The following is a 10,477-nucleotide window of genomic DNA, read 5'->3' as shown; positions in this document are numbered from 1 at the left end:
GGCTGCTCAGCTCCTCACCCGTTCGCACCAGCTCCTGCTGCACCTCCTCGCGCTGCCGCACGGCCTCTTCCAGCTGGGCACGCAGGTTTGCAGTATCCGACCGCCCTGTTCACGGAGGCTGCTCAGCTCCTCACCCGTTCGCACCAGCTCTTGCTGCACCTCCTCGCGCTGCCGCACGGCCTCTTCCAGCTGGGCACGCAGGTTCACTGCTAACGCCGCTTTATTAATATTTGCTTCACCGTTTTTTGTTTGCATTGGAGACGATGCAATAGAATTAGTAGAGAGCGTGTGCGGAGGTGCCGGTGGGGTTTCGATGAGGGATGTTTGGTATTTGTTTGTGTGTTCTTTGCAGTGCGAGAGGTTAGATAGATTTTCTGGAAGAGGGTCGGTCACTGTGTGAATGAGGTTTATTCCCTCAGGCGTCTGCTTTTGTGAGTTATGAAGATCTTGTGATATGTCCTTATTTTTTTCGACGGACTGAAGCTTCTCCTCCTTCACTTTTTCCGTGGATATTGCTTGCTTTTGTTTTTCAAGTTCCTCTTGCAGATCGTGAATAATCTTCATATCCTGCAGCTTTATGTTTTTAACTCCCTCTTTCCATAATCGCTGCTTCTCAAGGACGGTGGACATGTTGGCAATGGCCTCCTCAAGTTCTCTCTGTAGCTTGGTATTTGTTTCCGTGAGTTCCACAATTTCTGTCTGCAACTCTCCAGTGAGAACTGCCTGTTGGGCGGAGTGTTGCTCCAAGTCCTGGATTTCCTTCTCCTGCTTCCTTATGTGGCTTCTGAGTTCTTGGGTCTTGTCCGACGCCTCCACTTGTGCATTGAGTTGCTGTATTTCTTTTTCATGGTGCCTGTTAAGCAACTCCAGTTCGTGCGTGAAGTGTTGTTGGCTCACAATGTACTGATCTTGGAGAGCCTTCATCTCACGATGGCTCTTTGCGAGTTCCAACTCGCGGTCCGACACAGTGGCAAGTGCCTTGTTCAGCTCCTGCTGCTTTGCTCCCAACCCACGCTCGTGCTCGTCGCGCAGCGTAGAAAGCGCCTTGTCCAGCAACGACTGCATCTCCGCGGTGATGGGAACCGGCGCAGTGTCGTGCAGTGCCTTGATGACTTTCAATTCATCTTCCAGTTGTGCGATACGTACCTGATCCTTACTGTAGAGCTCTTTAACCTTTTCCTTCCACTGGGTCGTCTTAAGTTGCAGCATGGAAAGCGTTTTTCGCTCTTCCCGCAAGTCCTCCTCTGCCCGCCTAACAACCTCCTCCAGAGTGCCAACCTTTTGCCGCAGCATCTCCAATTCCTCCGTATCCGGAGATGAGGCGGTGTGTGTGTGTTTCTTGAAGAAGTGCGCCATGCGAACACTCGCGCTTTTTGTTAGAGCGTGCTTGTTTTAAATCTCTCCCGCCGCTCTTTACGCCTCTTCCCTGTTTCCTTTTGCGGGTATGGCTGTATGTCGATGTGTGTGTGTTTGTGCCCTCGCTCTTTCCCTCACTTACCGCCTTTTTTCCACGTTCTCTGCTTTGCTTCCCAACTGGAGCTGAAAGGCAAAATGAAATTCATGAAAGTCAAGAGCAGAAAAAAAAAAAGAAACAGAAGAAGACGTAGTGGAGGATTGCCTGCGGCGTTGCCGGAATTGGCAGGGGGTGGCAAGAGACACAAGCAGAAGACAGTGGCGACGGCGGCCAGCGGGCATGGTGTTTGCTGTTTCTGCTTCTCTTCCGGATTGGGCTTCCACGGAGCGAACACGCCTGCACCCTACCGCAGTCTCCCTCTCTCGTGGAGAACGGAGTGTGTGTCGTTGCATTTCCGGCTCCCCACCCTCAGCTATTTCTTCCTCCTCCCACCATCGCTATGGCCTATGCGGCGGAATATATTCTGGTTGACAAAGAAGGACACGGTCCTGTCATGGGTAGAAAAAATAGGCAGCACACCGTGTGCCGACATGTTGCTTTTTAGCCACTTACTAAGCTCGGCGGCTTTGGGGGTATCCACCTCAGTTGGTATCGAGTGTCCCATGAACTTTTTTAGGCCGCACTCCACCGTCTTGGCCTCTGAATCCACCACCAGGATGTGGGAGATGGATTTTACAATGATGGAGTAAATTTCACTAGCCTCCTCTGCAGAAAACGTCTTTGCCTTTTCTTCCCTAATAAATATCGCAGGCTCCCTTGGCTGAACGTCCTCCATCAACTCCGCCCCGTTGAGCTTTCGTATGGCCACGCATAAATCCCCGGAAATGGCGTCTCTGCGAGTTCGCACCTTACCGTGCTGCACAGACTCAAGCGATGCAAACCGGGACCCATCCAGCAACACCATGGACAAATTTCTTGCCTTCATGGCTTTGCAAAAGGCACGGCTGTCATGATCCACACACAGGCAGGCTCGTACGTTGCCACTCCACACCTTCACAGCTGCGGCGATGATGGAACTCATTTGACCCGGTGCGTAAACGTCTTGACGGCAAATTCCCACCCCGCTAAGCAGCAGAGACTTCTGTTGAAAGTGAACGTGTTTTCCCACTGCCCCCAGCTCAAAAAGATCGACACTCAAACTAACTGCAGGCATATCAGACCCCCTTGGAAGACACTTACTCGTGAAGTTTTCAAGGTTACAGAAAAATGCCACTGGCCTACCCTCGCCTTGTGTACGACATTCGAGAATAAGCCCATGCTCGAGAAATGCCCTATCCACAGATGTCTCACTTGGCTTCAGGGCAGGATCAATGCTTATGCTGACGTTCGAGGCAACCTGCTTCCCAAACAAAGGCAGAACCTCAAGTAATAGAGTGGTGAAGCTTCGTACGGATTCTAGTCTATCCCATGAGGGCCTTAATAGACGCGCTTCAACAAAGGCCCCATCCATCCTAGAAACAAGCGGCAGAATCAGGTCACTTGATTCAATCGGACCACCCACTTCCGATAGATCATCATACGAAACCTTTGGACTGGACTCGCGCGAACAGGTTGCATTCAACCAGTGGGCGTGGGAGATAATGAGGTTAAGTTTGGTGTTCAAATCAAACACAGACAATAGATGGAGAAAGGATAGCACCGGATCGATAACTGCTTCCTCCGCAATTCCAGATGGACACAACGGCGTCGTAAATACCGCGTAGGGTCGTGTTCTGTGAAAGAATTGATAAAAAGAGCCGATGTGAGGATGCGTCAGGTGGCCGAAAAAGTGGGCTATAGCAAGATGTGGTTGTGATGGGGTTGCCCACACTCTTGACCGCATGTCAATAACACATGGAACCTCGAACTCACCAAGTGAGGGATTCATAGGAATCATTGAATCATAGCAGGCCACGGGGACAGCACCGTGAAGGTACCCAATAATGTTAATTGCCTGTATGAGATCAAGTAAAACTGTATTAGTGAGTGACTTTGTATAATCCTTTACCTGCGGTGCTGGCTTGCGGTAGTGAGTCATCATCATTTTCTGAATACAGTGAAGCACACGGCCGGTAATACGTTCCCTGTGTCGCTCAATCGTTTCCAATGCCTCCACAATGTCCGCAGGATCGCCAGGGAGATCAGCCGTGATGAGAAGCTCTTCACATGAGCGCCGTGAACTCGGGTCCCATTCAATAAGGCCAGCAATTACATTTGCCATTCTTGGATTCCACTTTAAAAACCACTCGGGAAGCTTATTTCCACGACTAACTTCTGTCATAATATTAAAGCGCTCCCTGAAGCCTTTACCTGCGACAGCAAGCCACATCTCAAGCGCTATCATCCCCAGGCTGTACTCATCCACCTTAAAGTCATAGTCCTCACCGCGCTCTTGCTCAGGAGCACAGTACAGAACAGATCCCAAGTTTCCTGTCGGGAAACAGCCATCCTCACGGTCAACAAGCGCATTAAGGTCATCCATCTCAAAGCTGTTGGGATTTCGTTTTACCGATGACTGCATCGTCCGCGCCAAGCCAAAATCCGCCACGCGAATGCCCTCAATTTCACTTCCACTCGCTGACTCCTCCATTTCGAACAGAATGTTATCGGGCTTGAGGTCACGGTGCACAATTTTCTCCCTGTGAAAGTGAGCCACAACCGTCAGCAATTGACGAAAAATCCGTGCCGCCATTTTTTCTCCATTCTCAGAAGAAAAAAGGCTTGTTTCACCCCTGTCAGACTCATCAATCATGTGCCGTAGTGTGTTCTTGGAGCACAATTCCATTTGAATATAAAGTGTGCGATAGTCCTCAGAGTGGGCAATGTATGGGGTGTTCAAAATACCTCGGGGGGAGTCGTCGTCTGAGGAGGTACAGGAGCAACTTTCCTCACTTGATGCATCGGCTGCACTGCTTGTCTCCGAGCTATCATCCCAAAACGACTGCCGCCTTGCCTTAGCGTCCAGGTGTAAAGTATCCATTAATTCACGGCTCCCCTCTTTTTCATCCTCCTCTGTCTCCTCTGGAAGAGATGCATAGCTTAACAGGTCCTCGTCGCATCCAGGCTCCATCCATGCGTCATAGTAGCGGACAATGTTTTTGTGACTCAGGGCTGCCAAACTCTGAACCTCCCTTAGAACTTTTTCTGATTGGTCCTTTTTGGTGAGAATTTTCTTAACGGCATACAGACGGCCATCCACTTTTTTGCGGCAAACAAAAACCGGGGCAAACCCACCAGAGCCCAACTTGCGTTGCTGAATAAACTCATTCTTGTATCGTCCAGGCGAACTGTTTTGAAAGGCGCCACTACCCTCCTCTTGAGACCAAAACCACTTGGTAATATTGTCGGTTCCATCCATAGATTCGCGGACAGTTTCGCGAAAAGCGCGTTGAGTATAATCATACTTCCAAGGTATGCATTTAAGCAGCTTTTTTGGTATAAGCTTCAAGTCATTTATCAAGTAATGAGCTAGTAGCTGAAAATTGCTTTTGGCCTCTTCCATGGATTCAGGGTCCTTCAAATGGCAACATTTATTAAGTAGATGGAGCAATAGAATGCAGATCCTTATCAACTCCTGCGCTTTTAGCGTCGTCTGGGAAGGTGGAAGTTCCGCAGCATCGACGGGTTTCGCATGCCTCGGCGTACATGAACGTTGGATGCCGCTAGACAGCACACGTTCCACCACGGAGATGATCTGCATAACACAAGGGACGCCTGCGAGAAGACAGGGACTAATGGCTTCTCGCACCTCCGCCTGAATCTGATGCGCCTCGGACTCATCCAGCGCCACGCTGCACTCAGGCGTGACACCCTCTGGGAGTTGAATTCGTACTCTCGGGGCAACGAAGGGGTAGCCAGCAACGATGGCAACCTCAAGCACCACACGACGCTTGGGGTTTGACTCCGCCTCGAGGGTGAGTAACACCTTTGGGTAGAATCCCTCAAGTTCTACGACCTCAATACTGTCGTAGTTCTGCTTCAAAAACTCAATTTCATCTGCGATGGTGTCACTGATCTCCGTCTGCCCCTCACCAATAATATCGAAAACAAAACATGTATTAGAGCCTTCCTCACCAGAACCCATAAAAAGTAAAATGTAATATGGGTGCCGCTTACTCTACTTTTTCTTCCCTTGCACCTACTTGCTTCCCTCCCTGCACGCGTCGGCTTCCGTCGGCTTTGTGTTGCTGATCTGCGCGTGGCGGTTGAAAAAACGAGGAAATAGGCAAGGAATGGGAGCGCATCAAATGTCCGTCAAAGAAAAAAAAAATTAAAAATGACCCCCCCCCCCAGTAGAACAGGGAATAAAACCGCAGAAAAACCAAAAACCCAAAAACAACAACACGGAGAGGAGAGCAAAGTACGAGGTCCCTTCCTTCAAAAGCAACAAACGTTCTGCAGTCACACGCCGCGGGGCCTTCACTGTGAAGTGAGTGCTAGACATTTCCACCGTGGTGCGGTAGCTTCGCTTGACAGCGCCTCTGCGTCGCATTTCCGACTCACGCAGTGTCTTCTCCGCATGGCACGCGACACATAGGGTTTGAAGGTTGTCCATCATCGCCTGCCCGCCGCCCTGACTCACAGGCAAGACATGATCGGCATTCCAAACGTTTCCGGCAACCGGATTTTCGATAATTCGATTAAACAGTGCCGGATACTGCCGCATTTGTGGATGCATGCGGTCCAAAATGACCTCACGCTCTTGTCCCGTCGTTGCGGCAACCAGCTGTGCACAAAGTACCTCGCAATCAACATGACAATGCGAGCAAATGCCATGGTCGGCCTCCCGAACACTTCGTCGAACGGCAGACCCGGAGCGTTTAATGTAAAAGGCAGCACGGCAGCGACCACTGCAAAACATGTCGATGTCTTTTTCGATGCACACAACGTCGCCTGGTGATGGAGAGAATGAACACGGGAAAGAACCCTTGCACTCCAAACAGAGCGGCGCGTAGGCCTCCCCCAACGCAGAGAGTAGTGCGGCGTAGAAAGTGGAGGGGTACAAGCAGCGATTGACCTTCCAAAAAAAGATTCTTCCCAGAACCGGACCCTCATGGGCGTAACGAAGAAACGTCTTGCACCGCGCCTTCTCGCTCCACCAGGAGAAATTCGATGGCAGCCAAACAGAAGCCGACCTCATTCGGCGACGCTCAAAAAACGACAGGGACTCAACATTCAAGATAAACCGTCTTAGCTCATGTGAGAAGTCGTCCGTGAGAGACCAGTGCTGCCGCGCTTCGTCGAGCGATAAACTCAATAAATACTTACCGCCCTGTCTGACGTGAATGCGTCCGGTGTTGGAGCTAATGCGAAAAAGCAACGGCACTGTAGCCGCAAGATTAAAGGATGCAGTTGAATTTTTAACCACGGCCAAGTTTGTCTCTGTGACGTCACCAAACGACTCTGTGTGGCTTGCATAGCTTGCAGTGAGCGATACAGGCACCCCATCGGTGGTGCGACGAACCGTCTGAAAGGACCGACAGAGGCGGGCGAAGAGCTCACCATCAAAAAAGGAACTGGTCCCCACAATGTAGAAAAAAACGACATGCCTCACTTGGCCTGGGCGATGCAGTCGATCTTCCGCCTGCTGCATCCACGTCGCGTCAGGCGGAAGCTCTGCAAATAGGGCACAAGATGCCCCCGTCAAGTGTATTCCAACGGCGCAGGCAGTGATGCCTATAATCGCAACTCGAACATCACCCTGATTAAACCATGACAGCGACGTCGCCCGTGCGGACATTGGGGTGCTCCCATCGATGCGGATCCATGAAACCTTCTGCTTGCTCACATGTGTTGTTAACACATCCAGCAATTTAATGTGATGTGCAAAGAGAACTACTTTAGTGTACTTTTTAAGAAGAAAGTCAACAACCTCCATTATTTCGTCACGTTTGCGCCCCCAGCTGAGAGAATACTCCTTCTGAAAATAAACTTCTCTCCGTTGGCCATGCACTACTGTCTCCGGAAGACGCAGGAGAATACGCTGCTTGGAGGGCAAATCAATTAGCGTTTCCGACTTGAGGCGACGGATCATGCAAGTCGCCTCAAGTAGAGAGTGCAATTCCACGTTGCGTATACACTCACAGACCCTAAAATGGGGCAAAAATTCCATGCGACAGTACCGCAGCGCAAAGTCAAACCGGGTTTGGCCAAACACCCCACTGCGAAGAGTATCAATTTGATTAAACAGATCAAAGGGCGACGTCAATGAGGGCGTTCCACTAAGCAGGAGACAGTACTTTGCGCGTTTTCCAAGCTCGCACACCAGTGATGTGTACTGGGCGTCACTGGAGGCATCCAGCGTTGTGTGTAGCGTGTGACTTTCATCCACAACGACGCAGCTCCACTCGCGGCTCCTCATTTGCGCGGCAAGTATAGAAACCATATGATAGCTTGTTACTACCACCTTGGGGGCATCACTTACAGAGAGAAATTGACTGGAGGAGGTTATAACGTGAATGTCCTCCATTTCAACTGTCTCTGCCAGCCACTTTTCCACTTCCTCGACCCACATGTAGCGCAAGGCGGCCGGGCACACGATGAGAGTCGGAAAAGCACTGAGCGCCGCAACGGTCCCGATCGCTTGAAGAGTCTTGCCTACTCCCATCTCATCCGCAAAGAGTGCACGGCCACCAAACGCCAAAGCCTTACAAATGCCATCTATTTGATGCTGCTGCAATGCCGAAAAGAGTCTCGCCGGTAACAACTCGCTTAACTGAAACGAATTGGCCGTTCTTGAGGCCAAACTCATTTCCCTGCAACATGTTGAGGGCGCATTGACGTAGAGGCCATCCTCACTAGTGTCTGACACCATCTTAAGTTCATGGACCAGCATGTCTAGAACGTCAAGAGGAAAGCGGAAGCACCCTTCCTTCGTCGTGGTCCATTGGTCCAAGCTCAGTGGCATCCCCTCAAGGATATGCAGCGCGTCTGCCGGCGTTGTGTTCATAATGCGCAGTTCAATAGAGTTTGTTCGCAGGTCCAACTCAACCTGGGCAACTTTCATGTGATCGGTTGCAACACGTCCAGAGATGATAGGAAGAAACTCAACGGACCGTGCTCCAGAACGAATGTCGGTCACGAAATCACGAAGAACCTTTTGAAAGTCTATGAACACACCAGGGCAGCCGCATACAAAAACACAGCCAAATCGAGATTGTTTAAACCTTCGCCAAAACTTGCAGTTCACGCAGCACTTTTGCCCATCTGCAAGGAACTGTTCCATTGTGCGTAATGCACCTTCATGTATGCTGTAGTCCAGTACAAAGAGAGAGAGAGTAAGAGAGAGAGAGAAACAAAAAAAAAAACATCTTTTTCCTGGCATCTTTTACTATTCAAGTCGCGTTTGGCTATGCTGCTTTCCAAAAGTAAAACCATGGGTCAGCATTAACGACCTCCTTCACACAGGGTGTAGAGTGGCATCTTACGCATGATCATTTTCGCTCCAAAGCCAAGCAAGACGAAAGAAACAGAAAACCACTTTAGAGAACTGTGGCCCATTCTTTTGCATCGTGTATGTGTTGAGGCCTTGAATCACCATGAAGGAATGACACAAAACAAACATGCAAGTAGAAAGCAATACTCGTAGCTCCTGCAACAAGAATACAACGCAACAAAAGCAAGCAAACAAACTAAAAAAATTTTTTTTACTCTTCATGCCATACATCTCCACTTTTTGTAACTGCATAGACAAATAAAAACCCGTAGTGAAGCCGAAGTAAAAGCCCCAAAGGAACCCCAAAACAAAACACAAATATAAGTAATAACTGCTATTTTCCCAACAGAGAGACTACACCGCAAAGAGAACCTTCACAACCTCTTGCATTCCTGGATCATCTTCAAAAGACATTTGACACTGGGCGGCAGCGGTGGCGTAGTCTGCAGGGTTGCGTACCACCGACACCATGTTGAGAGCCTTGTCATCATTTATCCCTTGAAGTGCTTTTTCAGCTTCCTTTTTCAGTCTGTTTAGGGCCATTTCTCGAACTCGAGGGTCAATGGTCTCTATACGTTGCAATTTGCCGTCTCGTAAATACAAGACTCGGTGAGAGTACGGCTTCATGTTCACGTCGTGAGTCACCATAACCATCGTAAGCCCATTATCACGATTAAGCTTCGTCAGGATATTCATTACCAGTATGGTGTTTCTCCTATCAAGATCTCCAGTTGGCTCGTCCAATAAGAGTATTTCGGGATCATTTACTAGTGCCCGTGCTATGGTCACACGCTGTTGTTCTCCACCAGACAACATGGAAGGAAAATGATACAAACGATCACCAAGGCCAACAGAAACTAGAAGATCCTTCGCCCGCTCTTTTATTTCAGCAGCTGATCGCGTTCCTGCAATTGTCATTGGAAGAGAAACGTTTCCCAACGCATCCATAGAAGACAAAAGATTAAAGGATTGGAATACAAACCCTATTCGATGACATCGAATATGAGCAAGCACGCTGTCTGGAGTTTGCTCTGTGATTCGCTGGCCAAATAGATAAAGATTGCCTTTCGTCGGGAAATCAATTGTTCCAAGCACATTAAGTAGAGTACTTTTCCCACCTCCACTTGTCCCGTAGAGAACAACAAATTCACCCCGTTTTATATCAACTGCAACCCCGCGGAGAGCAGAAACACCTTCGGAGCCAAGAAGATATGTTTTGTGGATATTTTCGCATGACACGACCGACGTATCTTCCTCGGATTCCATACGCCCCAACACTCGATGAAGTTCTAGTCGCCGCACAAATGCACCAGGAAAAAAAAAAGAAAAACGAGGAGAAATAGAAAAATGGATAACTACAATCAACACCTCCAAAACAGTAGACGCATAGTTCCGGCCACATTATCACCTTGCCTACCACAACAGCAGGAAGATAAAGAAGGAAAGTGCAACAGCCACAACAACAACAAAAAAAAAACACTGGATTGTACTTTCCACGATAGCTCCTCCTCCTGTTTCTCCTACTGTGACCAAGACTAAGACACTGGCCACCCTTCCTCTAAGGAAACTTTTATTATTTCATCTTTTCATTACTCCATTCAAATCAACAACAATAAATAATAAAATCCAACCCAACCAAACCCAATATT

At 49.1% G+C, this 10,477-nt stretch overlaps 4 protein-coding genes across 4 annotated transcripts, besides 2 other annotated features; all 4 read right to left on the bottom strand.

The window, feature by feature from the left end:
• Positions 1-6: 6 nt before the first annotated feature.
• Positions 7-1,356, bottom strand: TraAM80_04176 (putative MYH7B protein; the record flags this gene model as incomplete). The annotated part of the gene is made up of 1 exon (XM_029381112.1): positions 7-1,356. One exon carries the CDS (start codon positions 1,354-1,356, stop codon positions 7-9), a length of 1,350 nt encoding a protein of 449 aa, XP_029239067.1.
• A 470-nt stretch (positions 1,357-1,826) lies between these two features.
• On the bottom strand, positions 1,827-5,477 carry TraAM80_04175 (putative protein kinase; the record flags this gene model as incomplete). Its single annotated transcript, XM_029381111.1, has 1 exon — positions 1,827-5,477. The coding sequence occupies one exon, from the start codon at positions 5,475-5,477 to the stop codon at positions 1,827-1,829; it is 3,651 nt and encodes a 1,216-aa protein (XP_029239066.1).
• Positions 5,478-5,663: 186 nt separating this feature from the next.
• TraAM80_04174 (putative SNF2/RAD54 related DNA helicase) lies at positions 5,664-8,618 on the bottom strand (the record flags this gene model as incomplete). The annotated part of the gene is made up of 1 exon (XM_029381110.1): positions 5,664-8,618. One exon carries the CDS (start codon positions 8,616-8,618, stop codon positions 5,664-5,666), a length of 2,955 nt encoding a protein of 984 aa, XP_029239065.1.
• Positions 8,619-8,659: 41 nt separating this feature from the next.
• Positions 8,660-8,686: a microsatellite.
• A 496-nt stretch (positions 8,687-9,182) lies between these two features.
• TraAM80_04173 (ABC transporter) lies at positions 9,183-10,094 on the bottom strand (the record flags this gene model as incomplete). Its single annotated transcript, XM_029381109.1, has 1 exon — positions 9,183-10,094. One exon carries the CDS (start codon positions 10,092-10,094, stop codon positions 9,183-9,185), a length of 912 nt encoding a protein of 303 aa, XP_029239064.1.
• Positions 10,095-10,276: 182 nt separating this feature from the next.
• Positions 10,277-10,307: a microsatellite.
• Positions 10,308-10,477: the final 170 nt, after the last annotated feature.

The sequence above is a fragment of the Trypanosoma rangeli genome, assembly GCF_003719475.1.
Source record: "Trypanosoma rangeli strain AM80 chromosome Unknown Tra_15.4_contig_00118, whole genome shotgun sequence".
Classification (NCBI taxonomy): Eukaryota; Euglenozoa; class Kinetoplastea; order Trypanosomatida; family Trypanosomatidae; genus Trypanosoma; species Trypanosoma rangeli.
The sequence above is the reverse complement of the archived record's forward strand: the minus strand, read 5'-3'. Positions and strand labels throughout refer to the sequence as shown.